This window comes from Brienomyrus brachyistius, chromosome 6 (genome assembly GCF_023856365.1).
Source record: "Brienomyrus brachyistius isolate T26 chromosome 6, BBRACH_0.4, whole genome shotgun sequence".
Classification (NCBI taxonomy): domain Eukaryota; kingdom Metazoa; phylum Chordata; class Actinopteri; order Osteoglossiformes; family Mormyridae; genus Brienomyrus; species Brienomyrus brachyistius.
The window spans coordinates 16,287,747-16,306,810 of NC_064538.1; the positions used below are offsets into that span (position 1 = coordinate 16,287,747).

General features: G+C 47.4%; 1 protein-coding gene across 1 annotated transcript in view; it reads left to right on the forward strand.

Moving 5' to 3' along the window:
* The window catches only part of LOC125744692 (LHFPL tetraspan subfamily member 7 protein), a 93,045-nt gene that overhangs the window by 30,082 nt on the left and 43,899 nt on the right, over positions 1-19,064 (forward strand). Inside the window, exon 2 of the mRNA XM_049016805.1 lies at positions 5,678-5,816. Within this exon, the coding sequence (XP_048872762.1) occupies positions 5,678-5,816 (139 nt within the window). The remainder of the gene's footprint in view (positions 1-5,677; positions 5,817-19,064) is intronic.

Genomic DNA, 19,064 nt, shown 5'->3' on the forward strand with positions numbered 1-19,064 from the left:
CCATTACTGTGGCCCTGGACAAGACATTGTCAGAACCCAAACTCCAACCTGCATCAACTTTTTTGATAAGCACTTTTTAATTATCATTAGGACAAGCAAGTGCCTCACCGTCCTAGCACAGTTTGGGTTAGGGACCTACGCAAGCTTTATTAATTGACTTTTTTAAAATTACAGTACTATAATTACCAGTTCTTGTTAAGGCAATTAACATGGACTGATAAGGTAGACTCGACAGAGGCTGAATTAATTCCTCCCAGACATCAGAGTTGCTACAACGTTCGTTGTCACGTGTGAGCCTGTGACAGGCACTTGTCGTGATTTAAGAGATTCGAGCACCGGGTTAGGGTTTTCTCGGATGTGTCCCAACGTGTCATGACACAGAGGATGACCAGGTTCATATTTCAGCTGCATTGATCAGCGCCGCTGGACAGTCAGAGACACCATTAGGTCAAAACAAGTCGGTGGGGGGTTATCGATTCGCCTGCCTACCCCCCACCCCCCATTAAAAAGGCTATCCATAATGAAGGAGGTTTTCATTTGCAGGGGGAGTTAATGGATGCTTCTTTGATACCTCTGACTGCGGCATGCCTGACAGGGTATTTCTGAATCTCCCATTAACTCGTTGACCTCCTTCCAGGAGTCCACAGCAGACCATGATCACATCTCTGAAAATGTGGGGGCTGCAGCTTGCCCCCCCCCCCATGCTCCTTTTTGAAGTACTAGGTGGTAGTGAGGAGCCCATGCAAATTACAGCGCATTGCTGCACCCGGCTCACGACAAACCACCTCAGGGATGAGAACCACGTGGCGGGTGATACCTCAGCACCACACCAGTCCAAATTGACCAGTGTGAGTTCTTTTCCCATGGCTACAGTGCCAATCCTGCCACCAGTACTACACTAAGGACGCCTTTAAAATGGATGCTCTGTCCCCAGGCATCGTGAGGTAATCAAGGTTTTTTTCTTGGAGGATTATGTAACGCACCTATTCCTGCTGCCAAGCTCTGTGTGAAAAAATACAGCGTTGGGTGAACATTCAGCACGATCGGTAAAGCACATGAACCCCGAGGACGTGTCGTACATTCTAGGCCGAGACTTAAAGGCAGTCTAAGGATACTTCTGTCCTGTGGGCCGTGCTTTCTAAACATCCATCAGACGCTGAGCAGTTGGCAGAGCATTTTGCTGTGGAAAAGTCTGGAAGAAGGCTGCCTGACCTTGAGAAGTTTTCACGCTTGGACACTTTGAGGAATATTATGGGATGGACAGAGGGGGTGCGACTACCACTCCACAGCGAGGTTGGGTTTGATGTGTGAGTGCGTGGGGGGGGGGGGGGGATTGTTGTCATTCCTTGTGCGGAAAAGCAGCAGAGCTCTGTTCCGTTTGGAGGCCAGCTGAGACGCAGATGCCGCTAATGGGGCCTGACTGTGGGACGGCTGCGGTCTCGCGGTCGTGCCGAGGATCCGGCTGCCACAACAGCCAGCTGGGTTTGGCTACCTGCCCCTGCTACGTGCCGCTAGCTGTGTTGTGCCCTCAACACCGAGGACACCAGTGTGATAAGAGGGCTGTGAAAACGTCATTCCGAGTTTAGATTTCGGGCCCCTTGTCATGCGGCGTCACGGTGTGGCTGTGACTGAAGGCCGTCGGTATGGCAACTCCGACCTGCCACTGTCATGACAAGCGTTTCCTCCTTACGCTTGTTTTTGTGTTCTGAGTCTGATGCCCCCCCCCCCCCCACCCCCTGTGAAGAGTCAATGTGAAAATGCTGTTAAAATAATGCCGATGACAGCTGGGGAAAGCGACTTCAGATGAGAAGTCGAGCCCCCGCTCAGACTGCAAATACTGCAAAATCCTGGAGCAAGGCCCCCCACCCATGATCTTACCTGCCATGTCGGGTTACATTAATGGTGCGTTTCAGGACACAGAAGGTGTTTGGGTTAGTCGGAATGTCTTCACCTGACGCGGCTGTAAGGAAATTTGTCTGGCTTTCTTATCTCCTGAGTAAACTGAATGTACCACAAGTCTGTATAACCACTAATCGTGCGCTAATCGTCATTAACCTTATTATTAAGTAGTAAATGGTAATCAATACTTTATACTAGGATTCAACATTTTGCTCAAGTAATGTCTTTTTTTTTTAAAATTGCTATACGTTTAAAAAGTATCCCTCAAGAAATCATAGTAAATGTGTCCGTAATACATTTTTCCGTAGAAGTATCACCCTGATAGGGCCTGACACTCTATAAGCTTGCACTTGGCTCGCAGTTTCTCTCGCCCCATTTATAATATCCATCCGGCAGGTGTTCTACAAATTAACTAAAACCGTTTTGTTTTTCTGGTATCGTGAGAATAAGGAAATGGTAAAAACCATAAATATAAACCGTTCCATGAGTGCGTTTTCAGCCGAGGCGCCTGCGGGTCTGTTAACTCACTCCTGAGCACAAAACTGCGGGATTGATTATCTGGTGTCGGAGACCAGGAATCACGGGCTTTATGTATTCCGCACTTTTGCCATTTTTTTACCCCCATTATAGTGGAGAGGTACCATCTTTTGGGAAAATGGGAGATTTGATTTAAGTTTTGGCTGGGGAAAGTCAGCAGAATGACAAAACAGATTACCACCTTGGCGTTAGTGTGGGACCACCAGCTGGCTGGGAAGGAGCATGTAAAACTGCAGGGTGCGGGCCACCCATGTGAAATATAAACCTTCTGTTAAGTTCCCCTGTAACATTCCCACCATACCTTATCCAACTCCCTTAACCTTCGGTACAGTTATGTTACATTTCCTGCCAATAAACTAGATAATCTGGTAGCTGTTCAGCATAATTTGCATTTTGTGCTTTGGAATTTGACCAAAGTGAGTTTTTTAGTAATGTGCTGTTTGGGGATTCATCATTTTGTGTAAACTGATTTTTATTAATATTTTCTTTTAATATTCTAGGAAAGTCTATTGTTTTGGCATTATATTTAAATCCAGTATGCCTGTTTTACTGATATTTTGCTGGATTGGATCTTCATAGTTCCGGCAGAGATTACTGATGGGTGTGTTATTGGTCGAATTTCACGTCCTCCCTCCCTTCATAGTCCATTTTATAGCCGGGTCACTGGGCAGTATTAAAAAGCTCTGAGTCAGAAGCCATAAACTATTACTTTATGGTGAATCGGCTCGTGTCCCGCCTTGTGTATAGGATCCGGAGGCTGGTCTTCATTATACCGCATATTGGAAAGGTCTGAATCCGGGTCGTGTTGGCGTTCTCTGTGCCCATGGCTCTCAGGTCTGTGAGGAGGGCATGTATAAATCATCTTAGCACCGCAAACATAAAAGAAGGAATTTTCCTGTGACGACCCTGGATGGCTCTGAATTTCAGCGTCAATCCTTAGTGAAATATGGATAACTGTCTACACCCACGTAAACGTTGGATCCGATGTAGGCATTCTTTTCATATGCAAATGGTCTTCACTTTTGCATTTGAAGTTGTTTATTTTTTAATCCTCTGATATACAGACTTGTGGTTATGATCTTCATTCCTCCACTCAATTATATGGCATAATAAATTACACCAAAAATGACACTGATTATGAAAATATGCCCTAATGCTATGTGTCAGAAGAAAATGGATCCTTTTATAAGTTCAGCAATCTGTGTTTGTAGTTCTAGCAGCAAGATATGGGCAACTAATTATAACCTGTTTAGCATGCTATTCCTGTAAGTGCTGGACTTTTTATATCTAATTTTCTACTAAATTAACTCTGGCCCGGGAGCAATGCAAATGCAGTTTCTGAAAGCCTTCTCTGCGATCGCATCACATTGGTGGTGGATGTTTTTTTAATAAGCACTTCCAGCTTTGCACTGGCCACTTGGATTTTGAATTATTTTATGATCAGGAGGTCACAGAAAGCGATTCATCCCCTGAGTGATATCCACAGTACATTTAGTGTATGGGGATTCAGCTATGATTACAGTAACTGCAATGCCTCTGCTGGCTTTCCTCTCTTCTGGAAGTATTTATACGTTAATTATCCTTTAATAAACCATATTTTGGTCCTGAAGTGTGTGAAATCATGTAGAACAGTTCTCTGCAGTATGCAGGCTAAAGTAAGAGACACCTCATTATTTTCACCTTCTGAATTTTATCCATCCTTTAATCTTAAGAAAATACCCAAGTAATAACAGCTTGTTGTAATTATATAGCAATTATTTTTATAGATCGGCCATATTCAAACGTGTGTCTTATTTGCATGCCACACCAGTCTTACCCATGATGCTAGATCAGGGTTTAAAAGAGGTTGGGGTCTTTCCTGGCCCTGTCTGTATGTCTGTCCCCTTGCCTTTTGGGGCACACAGAATTTCTGGAATAATTTGATTGACAATAAACAACGACAAAAGAACAGATAACTGATGTGTTGCCATGACAGAAGAGACCAAAATATTCTTATGGGCTGTAAGCCTTCGTTTGCAGTAAATGGTGGATTGAATCTGAAACATCAGGTAGCTGTCCTCTGTGTTCACATCACATGGAGTGGCTTTGTATCTGATAGGTTTGTATCTCCTGCCAGCCATGAGTTTTTCTTCCCTTTTTTAATCTCTTTTTAAAATGTGCCACTTGGACGGATGAAATGTGTTAGAGACACTTAATGACACTTGCATCGGCTGCATGAATCACGACTTGCGTGATGAATGCTAATCACACCGGGTGGGGGGGACTATCGGCGGACAAGGGGGCACCTCAGGCCCGGGGGGCTGCAGGAGCCGCTTCATCCCGATGAGGGGAGAGCTAATGAGGCGAGTGCCACGTCAGTCGGCGCGCTGGAAGCAAAGCCATTACTGGGTTGCCTCCAGCCCCTGTGTGGTATGTGAGAAGGCGGGATGTGCACATGAGACACGCCTTTGGAGCACCACAAAACCCTGAGCTGAACCGTAAACAAACCCCGACCGCGTCCCTCCCGGCGCTCTGCTGAAGCGCATCCAGGCGCCGGCTCCGCTCCTGCTGCCGCTCTCCCGCGTGACAGACGGGCTTCTGAGAGAAAAGTTCTAACCTAAGGCTCCCCTTGTCTCTCCTGCTAGATTAATGCTGGTCTGACTTAAAAGAAATGACAGGATGCTTAAGATATAGCCTTTTAAAATTCTTTTATCGAAACTCTGTCAGATCACTTGAGCTGAATCTGTTAGCTATGCAGTATGATGTGGGAATCCAACAGTGGCGGAAGCTTCACAGCTGCTATCATATAGTCTATAGAGTAACATTCATGTATTCAGTAACAATCTGACTGCAAGAATATACTGTAAACAGACAAGGACAAAAAATATGCATCGTTTTTACTTTGTGATTACTTCATATCTCTCACAAATATTCTTTAAAAGCTCTCTGAATTCAACAAAGCAGGGATACTGTGATGATCTATAATGGAAATACAAGTTACTCTTAACTTCTCATTGCTCATACAAGTTAACACAGAGTCCATATCCATCCAGGATTGGCACCAGTCACACTGAATTGGACTCATAATATTTTATTTGTAATATTTATTATGCATTGGTCAGTGTAACGCAGAGCTCAGTGAGAAATACTGCCAGCAATTTAATGGCATTTTTACAGGAAAATGCACACCTGAATTGTGTACACTCTTGCCTGATGTGAGTGCTGTGCAGTGACCCCTACTGGTGCACGTTGTGTTTTGCAGACTAGTGCAGTGCTGTGCTCCGGGGGCTGTGCATTGCTGGCTGTCAGCTCCTTGCTGGCCATCATCACCATCTTCCTCCCTAGTGGGTCGTGTGAGCGGAGGGTTTGCACGCTGGCTGGGTACATGCAGATGGCGGCAGGTAAGAGCTTAACCCCCTCATGCCCCCCCCCCCCCAAAACCAATAACAGGCCAGATCTATTGTGTAAGTACTAACGGTTACACTGTATCTGGGAGACAAACACACGCCTGTCAAAAATCAAAGCAGCCACCCTTCAGCTGTGGTTGCTAGGAAACCAGCTAGGCCTGAATGTTTGGGTGTGTGCAGCGCATGGCTTTTTGTAAAAGTACAATTACGGATTCTTAATACAGGTCACCAGTTCATGGGGCTCATCAGGGCCTCGCAGCCTCTACCGTCTGTCTTGAGTTGCATGGCCTACTGATGCTGCCACGCTTGTGCGTCAGCTGATTTATTAAAATCTGTGGAAAAATCGATTAATGAGGCCTGAAATTTCCTTTCCGGTTCGATTATGGAGCGACGTTGATGATGTAGACGATGCCGAAACTGCAAACACAAGAAAAAATAATGGTGCTCATGTTTTGGAACGGCATGTAATGCTTTGAATTCCTGGGGGCGCTTTCAGCCCAGACTGCGTTTCCATTTTGCCGTCGGATATCCTGCAGAAATCCAAGCTTAAGGGCTTTGGCAAATGGATTCATGGCAAAAAATGTTCAGATCTTTTCAGGTTGACGCACAAGCGTGGCAGCATCAGTAGGCCATCATCAAAGACAATGGAGCCAGCTAAGCTCAGGGTTAGGGGGGTATTTCTTTTATTATTCTTAAAGTTTCTAGCGTGTTTTGCATAATTTACTAAATAATTACTAAAGGAATGTTCTGGAAATGACTGTGGGAAAAAATAATTAATGAATGTGTTTAACAAGCTGGGAGCAGACCATCTCTGGATGCAGGGTATTTTAAGTGATTAAAATAAAATCGCTCTTTTGCTGCTTGTTAAATTAATGATTCAGCACTTCCATCCAGCTTGAAGTGAATTACAGCAATCAAATCGCAGATGTGTAAAATGAAATTGATAAGAACATAACTCCATTGGGCACAGACCATTTAAAGGGCCTCGAGATGCCCGATTTGCATAATTGCCCGTACAGTCTGCGCATCCCGCAAGCACTCACTATGTTTAATGTCACTTTAGTTTGCTGTTGCCTGATCTTTGGAGAGATACTGCCTTCTCCGCATGTGGCTGGCATTTGTCACTATTTGACGTGTGTTTTTGGGTGAATTACAAACACAGCCTTCACTGGATGTAAGCCAGGCCTGATATTACAGTAATTGGCTGGTGTTATTTGCCCACAATCATATTTTCATGGCATGTTGAAAGGATTATGTTTGCTGTAGGAATGACGGTACTTGCCATAGGGCTTCGGATCACTTATTGCGGGGTGACCTGAGCGTTTTTGCTCGCTGTTATATACTGTTTGGTACCTCTTTGGCGTAGTAGTGGATCCCCCCCTCAGAGTGCCACACTCTCCCCCCTCATCATCTCTCAGTCCTTGTTCCTCTAGTCACCTTTGCTGTGGGACGGTGGATGAGTTTACTATAGCATTCACAGCATGTAGGGTATCCTTGGCATGTTTGCTGTTCTTTTACATCTAAATCCTATGAGGAAAACTATGAAAGACAGTGGACACTCCAGGATCCAACGTGACATTTGATACATTACTGGGGCTTGGTTCTCGGATTTCACTCCAGAATGGAGAAAAGCGCGAGTGGATTTTTAATCAATCTACCAAACACATTTGAAAATGTGAGTGGATGTCTTTTATTTTCTGACTTAGTGAAACTGTAGACTCCTGTTTTTTAATCTTTTCTTTCTGCACTGCTTTCCATGGACGTTTGGGGTCGGCAGCGAATGATCCACATACTGCCACAGGTAGAAATATTTGGTGTGGAGTTCAGCCAAGCTATCAAGGAGGGGATGGGGGTGGGCAGGCAAGGACGAGCCCAGAAGGAGCAGCCTCAGGTGGGCAGGTATTCTGAGACACCCAGACAGCCTGCTCTTCCTATCGTGCGATTTCTGCTGAGCTTGGCTCCGCTAAGCAGGAGCGAGGATCTTGAGTTTGTCAGACTCGGGAAACGAGCGATTGACATTTGCAGCGGCCGCCCTCCGTGAAACGATAGCTACAGTTGGGCGGCTTCCTGTCCATTGCTCTTAGCATACGCTGCACCCCCTGGAGTTCGAAGGGTTCCCCTGCTCCGCTGAGCTCCTGTGCTCAGCTTATGTTAAAGATGCACCTGGGTTGAGTTTTTATGGGGTGTTTGTGTGTTTTCTGCTTTTCTCTAAAAACCGCTGACCCTCTCTAAGCGTGGTTTGTAACGCAGAACCAAATATTGCAGTACAGAGACAGCAATTGATACGAGAGCCTTTATAATAAAAATCTTCTCACATATGGTGCCAGCGCTGCTCCGCTGGTGAACCAGCTAAACTACGTCTGATTTTCCACAGTGAAAATTAGCATCCTGCGCTCACACTGGCCTCATTGCCCCCCGAGCAGACGCAGCTCCCAATACTGTGCCGTTTTACGCCCCGTTCTTGAAGCTGCAGTGTTTTACTCCAGTGGCGGCACAGTTGGCGTCCGGCTCTCTGTTACTCTCATGTATCGCGTTTCTTTATTTTCATTGCAGTGAGTTCGAGTCCAGTTTCTCTCTCTGAGATGTGGCCGAGTGCCCTGCAGAGCCCTTGGGCTCCAGCTCCATAGCTTATGACTATTAAATAAATTTTGGATATTGATTTATGTGGGGGAGTCTCTTGTTCAGACCATGTGTGTTGCATCGCGGCAGCGTGTGGGCAGCCTCCCCCAGTGGCGCACAGACCGTCAGGGGTGGGTTTGTTGTTTCTGGCCCCCCACTCCATAAGTCAGTTTGGGCCCTCCCCTATTGTAGAGACTCTTTGTGCCCAAACCTCAAGGGCCTCACACAGATTTGTGGCTTGATGGTGGTAAAAACCACTGCTGCAGAGCATACAACTTGGGCAATATGTGATCGTCCAGAGGGTTGCTCCAAGGCCCATACCAGTACGTAATGCTCATGAGCCTTTCGCCCCGTTTGAGGCTCTGCGGAGCTTCCTCAGGCCTTATCACGGAGCACGTGCCAGATTTACGCCCGTCCAAGCCTGCCACTGTCAGCATTTCTCTCCGAGTTGTAAAACCTGCGCTGCACGCCCCTCACTGCAGGCATGTCTCAGAAGAAAGCTGGGCTATCGTAGCACCTACGTGCAGTAACTAGCCTACCGTCCAATTTCATGAATCACTCTAGCACACTAGATCATTTATTACCCTACATCCATAATCCATTATGCTAGCATCCTTGAGTTCTGTCAACACCCTAGTTCATTGATTACCCTAGCACTCCAGTTTAATCACCCTCTTACCCTAGCACATTAGTTCATGGACTAGCCTAGTACCAAGTTTATTCACCCTATTCCATAGTACTGTATCTAATTTTTACCCTCCTAGCACCTTAGTTCAGTTACCACCCTATCACTATAGTACAGTTGCCACCTACAATCCCTATACCCTAGATCAGTTACCACCCTAGTGCCCTACGTTTGTCGCTCCTATTATGATTGGTGCCCATCTGTCTTCGCGTTTCACGTGTTTGCTGTTTGTGGGCGTATACTCCGTCGTCTCGGGCCACTTCTGATTGGTGAGCATGACTGTCACACAGGAAGCACAGCATGAATTCGGAAAACTATTCTCACAACAGTTTTAAACCCTGCTGTATAATGTATGTCCTAAATCGCAGCCTTTGCGATTTGCTAATCGCGTTATTTCGAATCGCGATTTCGAATTGAAATTGATAAATCGTTCAGCCCTATCTGCTAGGATGGCCACTGTTGGTCTGCGTGGTTCGGTGTCGAACAGAGCCAGCTGCATGCATCATGCCATGCCAGAAACACAAAACCGACTGTTAATTAGGCCGCTTGCTAATTAAAGTCATGGTTGTTATCTCTCCCCAGCTGTTTCCTGTGTCTTTTATTGAGCTGGGGGGGGGGGGGGGGGGATTTGAATGTCACCTCATGTGTGGTACACTCCCTGTGGCATCAAGCAGCCACGCTTTTCATGGGGGGGGCCTCATGCCCTCCCTAGTGTGCATACTGTTTGTGGCCCCAGGGGCCCCCAAACCTCGGGGGGGGGGGGGCGATGCACATATGTGGTGGGGATCATGTGTAGCGTGTGCTGCAGTCAGGGAGGTGGAATCGGGGGGAGGCCTGTTAGTTACTGACTGGAAGTAGACTCGTGTTTACAAGCAGAGTGCAGGACAACTGTCACTCAAGGAAACCTGTGCTCTTTGAACAGCGGACAGACATAGGAAATTTAAGCAGTGTTTTGACAAGGAATTAACTAAAAACTGATGCTGGGGGCAAAACATCCAGGGGGTTAGGGGGGGATCATTGGGGATGAGGAAACACAATACAGTGATTCCCCACCTATTGCGGAAGTTACGTTCCAGACCCATCAGCGATAGATGAAAATCTGTGATATAGAAAGACCATATAAATAACCATTTAAAAAATTATTTAAGCCTTAAAATAGCCCTCCCACACGCTTTAAACACATGTAAACTTTGTAAACACACTTTGTAAACACATATGTGAATGTCGGGCTAAGGATATGAGTAACATAATTCACAAAACGTTTGCTCACAACAATCGGACCACAAGCAAGGTACGCGATACGCAGAGAACTGTGATGCGTCGGAGAAAAATCCGCGATATAGCAGGGGTGCGATGGCTGAACCGCGGTATAGCGGGGGATCTCTGTAAATCCATTTATATCTTTAGCTGTAAACATGAACGGGAAGCGGAGCAAACAGACGTATGAGCACTGCAGCTCTGGTGAACTCAGCTCCACGGGCAGCGTGCTGTCAGGCCTGTTGTCACAGTGTGTCCCTGTCACTGTCACATGGAGGAGCAGGACAAGCATGTGACTGGCTGGCTCACGGAGGAAAGCACACACCCATCCAGCCACGGCGTGAGATCTGAGCCAGCCCCACCTGCCTCTGAGACCTTCATGCAAGGCTCACCGCTTTCAGAGTCGGAGGTTCCATTTTGGGTTTACTGTTCCCAGAATGGTTTGGTGTGATGCCAACGAACTCGAAGCCACACGATAAAGTCACATGTAATTTTAGGCCCCATGTCCTTGCCCTGAAGGTGGCCCCAGACCCTTTATGATGCATATCGCTTTAACGTTCTGCCTCTGAAGTCACAAACAGACACAGAGGTACCGTTAGCCCAAGTGAGGTATCCTCTCCAGTGAGGTGCATACAGTAGCATTTATGCATGAAGGACAGTGCTGGTGAGTGGTTCCATTAGTATGGGGGGGGGTGACATTAGGCCAGGTGACCGGGCTTTATGGGGTGATTACAGTCGTGCTTGTTCATCCTGAGAGTCATATCATTTGTTTATTTTTTTGCCGTAAGCTGCAGCAGACACTCAGCCTCCCCGAGGTCTAACGTGCAGCCGATCGCTTTTGTCCCTGGCTTGCCAGTCTGGCTGTGTTTTCCTTTGTCACCATACTCCTTTATTTTTTATTTGTGTTTGCATTTCATGTTTTATGTTTTTTTACATGTAGCCCTGATCCCTATCCTGCCTGATTCCAGTGTTTCCTGAAAGAGGATCGCGGTTAAACAGTCCTTGTCTGCCCATCTCTGTCTTTGCATTACAACAAAGTATCGGGAATGTCGTCTATGTGATTCCGTCGAAGTGATTTATGCACGTGTACAGACGCCGGCACATGCCTAACTTCACAGACAGCTTATGATTGGACAATGCAGACGCTGATACACACTTTTAGAGGCAGCTCCTGATTGGATGATGCTGACTCCGACAACAGCAGCATAGCTAGGGAGGGGTTAATGCGGAACAGTGTTCTAGATAATATTTGGCAGGGCGGCAAGAATATGATTAATTACCAAGCCCCCCAGCTGCCCCCCCCGACACCCCACCAGTCTCTTATTAGTTATGTTATTGAAACCCTCATTTGCATTATGGAAATTGATGTGCTCGGCTCTAAGTGAATTAGAAATATTGCCCGGTATTGCGATAAACAGGGGACAGCTGTGTTGTCATGGACGCCTGAGTGCCCCCGTTCTCCACGCTCTGTGTAGGGGAAATAATGTCTAGTGATGTCTATTCATCCTGACAGTGGGGAAATTAGCGGGTTAGCGGGAAAATGCTAAGGACACTTTTCTTATAAGTCTTCCTTTCCGTCCAGTGTGTACTTTAAGGGGATTTTTATTTAAGGGTGCGATGTTTTTAGCCACACTGCCTACATCGATTCCAGCATTTGCTTAGGCAACACAGACATTGCCACACAAAAACTAGCCTGCATTTTCCCCAGATTAGCAGAGCATCTCCTTGTCGTTAGGGACCGTGGAAAGGACACGTGAGAACAGGCTGACACCTCCCTTGTTTTTGGAAAGGGGCCAGACGGGGTGATCCAGTGCAAAGATTTGTAGAAGACAGGTATGGGGTCCGTCTGGTCTGGCTGGGCTTTCATGGTGTTCCAGTGAATGATGCCTGGCAGTACGGGATGGTGTTCATCACTGGCAGAACCAAGAGACGCAGCTTACGGGCATTTGTGAGTCACGGGGCCCCATCTGATGAGACAAAGGAACACCGGATAGGTGACAATATCATGACAGAGGTTTGGGTGGACCTGCATGTTCCCCGGGGGAGAGCTGTAATGGGAATGTTCGCGGTATTTGCTCTGCTGTCTCTTTGGACAGCGGATGTCCCCTCTCCCCTCACCGATTCAGCCCATATCGTCAGGCCAATCTCCTAATTGCTGCGCTTCCCGATTCTCTGCGTTCCCGCTGTATATGGACATCGATTGGCAGCTTGGATCGATGGTGTGACTGATGGTGGCATTCGAGCTGGGCACCGCCTGGGGGGGGCGCTGCAATGCTGCCTGCGGGCTCCCTCACCCATGTCGGCCAGGTTATCAGGAGAAACAACCTCTCAGGCACTAATCCATAAAACAAGAAAATCATATCTTTAATCCATAAATCACAATTAATGCATGAATGAGTCACACGCACCTAGGTACACATGCACATGCATAGTGTACACATGCTGACAGCTGCAGGTTCATGAACATGTCTGAGGATCCCCTAAAAACACTTGCAATTATGAGATTAGGTACAGAAACCGTGGCACCCCCTGACTGAGATGAGTAGATGGATGTATAGATGAATGGATGGTGGATGGATGGATGGTTGGATGGATGGATGGATGGACAGACCATAGTGTGTTGGTTTAATGCCCAGCATCATCACCACTGCAGCCCCCCCCTAGCTTCTGGGTGATGCTGATGTCACATGTTGGGTGTTTTCCATCCTTCCCCGACGCCTGTTATTGGGCTCCCTCGTTGCCTCCAGGCCGTTGTGTGGAGCTGGATGACTCAGTGGAGGCGGGACTGGAGATGAGGTATCTTCCTGCGGCTTAACGTCACTCTGTCTCGCCTGGACACTCCTCTGTTATGTCTCAAATGCGAGGGGGGGGGGTGACTCCCTTTGTATTTAAATAAATTAGCACATGCTAAGCTGGAACAGTTTCATAACACAGGAAATATCAGGAAGCTTATTCTCAATTAGTGCCCCGGTCCCACGGTGCCACCTGCTGGATGAGGGTGCAGGAGGTTTTCCTCCCCGTGCCCCCCCTCCTGGTTGGGTCCATGAGCGCAGCAGTACAGGTCAGCTAACGGTCAGAGGCTGCTCTGGGGGCCATGCCCCCCTTGCTTGTCTCTGCTGGTACGTAACCCTGAGATTGGTCAGAGGAGCTGCCTGACGCACGTGGAGCCACTGGCTGATTGGTTCAGCGTCAGGGGGCGGTCCTATCGCGGTGACGTTCAGTTCCTTTGTTACCCTGTAGGAACACGTAGCCCCACGGAATGGAGGCGGACACAAAATGAAGAGAAACAAACTAAAAAACAAACATTGACTCCATGTGGGCCCTTCCTGCTTGCTGCTTTCATCCTGATCAAAGCGGGAGGGAGATAAAGCCCACGTGGGTTTTTCCCCCAAATTTTCTTTCCTTTTTTTTTGCCAGAGAAGCCTTAAGCATTCTTAGCTGTGAGAAGAAACATTAATGGAATTGAGTTTGGCTCCTGAGTCAACTGAGGAAGACCTGCTGCGTGTTTGGGCGACAGGCAATCTTATAGATATTACCCAGAGGGCCCTCGGGTCCCAGGGTGGCCATCGAAATAGCAGTAAAAATCCCTATTGGCCCAAGTGGGCTTAGTCCATATCTCCGAGTCTGATGTGTGGCTGTGACTGAGAGCAGGGTCAGCACCCTCCGTGACTGGCAGGTGTGCGTGGTATTTGGTGGGCGGGGCCCTGTGGGAACAAGGTTTGCCCGGTGGTCACGTGGTTTGAAGGCCAACGCACCCCTGTGACTCAGTTTCCTGTGTTAGGAAACTGTTCCAGCTTAGCATGTGCCACCAGCCGTCCGGGTGGATTCACTGTCCAGTTATGCTGAATATATTTGCATTGCTTCAGTAACTGAGTAATGGGCCTTGTTTAAAAAATCATTAAGAAAACTTTCATCTGTGAATCTGCTTTGTTTTCCTGTGGTTAATGAATAACCTTCTCGGCTGACCTCGGTGATAATAAACGAATCCGAAACCCATTAAAAAGTGAGGCTGCTTTTTGCGCAGTTCGAACGTTTTGTAGTCTTCGTATGACCCTCTTCGTTTTGCTGCGTCACAGTCTGTTTGGCTGGGCTCCCTGGTGTAAAAGCTTGCCCTCGTTATTGTTGTTGCAGGTGGGGGTGGGGGCGTGCGTGTGATATGGGGTCACCCCCCCCACCAACCTCCAGCTGATTAAATCTGTCTGTCTGACTGACGCTCTCCTTCTGCCCAGACGTGGATATAATGTCCCCGACCAGCAGGTGAGAGTGATATTATCTCAGAGTCACGTGACTCGCTGTCATGACCGGAGGGAGATGGATCACCCGCCTGTAAGGCGCCTGTTCACAGCAGCGCCCCCCAGAGGCCACAAATCGTTTTCATGAATGAACGCAGCCGCCGGCTTTAGCAGTATTACAGCTTGTTTATAGTGGGAATATTTCTTAAAGGCATAAAATTCAAAATAATATCATTAATATTTAACATTTACGTAGGTAAAACATTATATCGACTTCCTTTTATTACCGTGCACTAGTGTAAGCATTCCTAAGAGCTGCATGCCCCCTTTCTTATTGGATGATCGATTATTTTGCCTTAGGTAATTAACGGTTATGAAGCCATATAAGATAGTAGAGTTTGCACAAAGGAATCTGTCTGGGTGCTGAGTGCAGAGGAATATCCTTCTGAGCTAAGCAGAGCGCCACTGATGTGTTATCATACTGTGCCCTGTGTCTGTTGGGGGTGGCACCTGTTATGGTGTCATATTCGATATTCATTTAAACTGTATCCAAAATGCATCTGGATGCTATTTTAATAATATCCATCCATCCATCCATCCATCCATCCATCCAATCATCCATCCATCCATCCATCCATCTATTCTTCTTCTACCATACTATACCACAGAGCACAAGGCCAGTCAGCGCAGTATAATGAGCCCCCACACCCATGCTGGAGCCCCCGCCTTCTCCCTTCCCTTCCTCTGCGTGGCCCTGTTCCCCATTTCGCCCGACGTGCCCCCTGCTGCTTTATCTTTAATCTTCCCGACGAGGCAGGTTTTTCTGTCAGTGCGGCGGAATAGAGTCGGTCCCGAGGTGTGATCGTCAGCCCCTGACGGGTGAATTACCCTCTCAGACAGCGAAGCAGCCAATCCCGACACGTGTTGTCGACGCTCGCATGCATGTTTGACGCGTCTCCCTGATTTTACATGCGTATGGAAATGACCTTCAAAATGCGAACAGTTACTGTGATTTTTTTTTCCCCACTGATGATTTTTCATCATTTTTGCTCCCGGCAGAGCTGCATCCATGCTTTTTAATGATGAACAGCATCCCCTGCTTGACTTGAACAGTCAGAATTATGTATGGCAAGATGTAGCCTCAAACGCGCCTGGGCACCGCCCGCCTGTCGTAGGCCGTCTGTGAAAAGTGCATTTCAGTGAGCAGACTTCTAAAAAAACTCATGCACTTTTTATTAGGAGAGGCTTTTGAGCAGGGAGTGATACTGGTGAGATGCAGAATCCTCAAAACAGACCTTTATCGCTCTTCAAATAACAACCTTTAGTTTTCAGCATAGCATTTGTTTATACTGTGGAAACAGCGCCTTTGCACTGAATTCCTCAGCAATTCCTATGTTTCTGTTTCAAATGAACTGAAAAATGTGAAGATTCTCATGCGGTTTGGCCTTATTCCCTAAGAATGTCACAATAAAAGAGAAGTTAATTCATCATCCGCGCTTATGACACCGTGATGCACGAGCACAGGGGAGTATTGGCCTTGAGATTCATCAGACCCACCAAGGAGCTGTCTGCATGCGTTTAAGGCCGTCCGACATTCAATAGTGAAGGTGAACGATATCCAGTGTGACTATTTACAAACAATTAATTTGTTGTACTGTCACTATAGGGACAGTCTGAAGGGCTGACTGGTTGATTAAAGCTGCAAAAAGACGAGGCGTTTTTCAGACATGGGTCCGGTTATTAGCCAGGCCACATGCTTGTCCACACCTCACCTCACCATCGTCTGGTGTATATGTTATCTGAAACGGACCTTAACTGGAGACATGGGTGAAGTAAACGAGAGCCACTTTCTCCAGGAATTCCAGTTGATAGTCAGTGTTTTCCACCAATCAAATCACACGGTTGCATGGGGCACTTGAGGTTTACCGCCCCCTGTTGGCTACAAGTTGTCACTACACTAAACATTAAATAAACGTGTTCTATATTTAGGAGATGCTGAAGCAGCATGTTCTATAATCTTCTGACTGTTAGCTATTTATTTAGATTTTGAAACACCTGGGAGGGGGGCATGGGCCCCAGGAACAACAAACCGGCCCCTAGTGACAGTTTGAGCAGGCGCCTTTGCCCATTGCCTAAAGAATTAAAACCAGTTTCCCCTGTGCTTGGATCCATTGGTGTTTCCGTAAAAACTCTGAAGGAATTAGGATCATTTATGGGGCTGTGTGGGACGGCACACCTGGATCATGTGTCTCGCAGCTGGGGCAGTAAAAAAGCATGTTTATCTGGGGAATACCGGGTTCTGTTCGAGAGTAACAGGCATCAGGGTAATGGGTATGTGATTGAAAAAGCTGACTACATACAAACAGAATGAGAAGTGATTTCCTGGAGGAGAGCAGACAAGAAAACTAAGGAAAGGTATGTGGGGGGGGGGGGTAGAGTAAATCAACCTACGCCTGGCCCTCACACGTCCCAGCAGGCTTGGCGGCATTCAGTACGGATTGGAAGGTGCGACCACATACAGTGGTGCAGTGCATACAAAACACATGGCAGGTGGAATAATTCGCTGATGATCATCACCACACAAACCATACTCACCACACTCATCATAAGCACTCACCGTACGCAATCATTGTACCCACGAGCTCACAGGTGGTCTGGGAGTTACCAGGAATAACATCTTGACCTGTAAGCAGCATGCAGACACGTGTTTCCACATGTGCCATGCGTTTGTCTCTGCCTCGTTATGTTTAAATCCTGGTTATGTTTATTTTAGCGTTTCTGTTGGAATAATATCTCTTTTTACGAGATTTATTTCATCACAACACCCAATATTTTCTTACCTTGATCTCTACAGCAGGATGTGCTGTATTCTTAACTTTTAAATGCTTGTATAAATAGCCGTGTGACTCAGCTGCACTGGTTCATGGGTCAGGGGGTGTAACGTGGCAGGATGGCTACAGAATGAAGGTTAATCTGGCTAATTCGAAGTGTAACAGGTGCATGTGGAGCCCGTTGAATGTGCTCTTGACATGAACCTGGCCGTCATTCCGTTTATTGGTTTTAAAATGTGTTGCATGTCATTCTTTTAAACGTACCCAGGCTGGGGGATGCCGGACCTGTTTATTTACATAGCAGAATGCTCACAGGATGAGGTTACAGCTCCGGTGGTCACCGTGGTGACTGGCATGGTTGTCCCGGCTACTGTCCCGTGGATGTGGAGGTGGGGCGTGCGTCCTCTCCTGGATCCCAAGGCGCGGAACCTACGAAGCGGCACAGGACCGTCTGTCCTGGGAATACAGCCCGGAATGCATTGCAGCACACGGTTTTGGTAGGAAGGGCTCGTTTCCATGGTGACCTCTAAGGGCATCACAGACACCTAAAAGGGTTTTTCATCAACAGTACCGCAATCAGCTCGACAGGCCCCACATGGCACCTGTATACTGCGTTTGTCGTACCGTATTCACTCTCTCACATGTATCTGAGTTCAGCGCCCCCCCCCAGTTATTACTGGGTGGCAAGGTGTCCAGTTAATGGTGTTGATGGGAGGTTTTCGTCTTCCACCGTGGCCACAGCTCGCAGTCGGGGAAGCACTAGGTGTAACGGTAGATTCTGGAACACGGAACTGGTGGCGAGCCCGGCCCGCCACACGGACACAGAGCCATCGCATGTACAGATGACTCCGGTGGGCTCCCGTTACACACATGGGCTCCCTCCAGGCGACCGTGTGATTGCAGATACTGAAACCATATAAGGGCAAGACGCCCCCCAGACCTCAATGGGACTCGGATCCAGTATTCAATGTGACGTGCAAACAATGAGTCCGGCACCATGATGTCACCGTCCTGTTTGTCATGCTGCACCACAGCCACGGAACCCAAGCCGCCCTTATCTACCCCTTTAGATGGCCCAACATGTCACCAAATACCCCACCTGGGGTGAGGGGGTGTGGGGGGGGCTTTTAAAAGTGAAGTTCTGCGTTTCTTCTGCTTGGGGTCCACGTCTGCCTCTCGGAAGATTGTATTCTGTGTAATTTCCCAGGGGGTGTCACCGATGGCTTAATTTTAATTTTAAAGCGGGAGGCAGACTGCTCATGATTGCCGGGACACTCCTGCGATTCGCCAGGATTATTCCCGGAATTTCACCTCTGCCTACATCTTCATCATTTTCCGATTAACGTGATGGGAACAGTGACCTCCTCTCAGGCCTGAATAAATCCCAGAGTCCTTCACCCATTCAGCAGAGATCGCGCCTCTGACGGCTGTTTATTATTGATGTGAAATGTTTCTGAGTGCACTGATTACCCCTTTGTTCAATTCAGCTTTTATGCCACGCTACTCCACCCCCCAGAAAGTTTTCCTGTGAGTTATAAAGCAGAAGGAATTGATTTTGCTCCCGGTTGCTTAGGCCCTGTCCCTGTCTCACTGCACACACCCCCACTCATGTTAAATT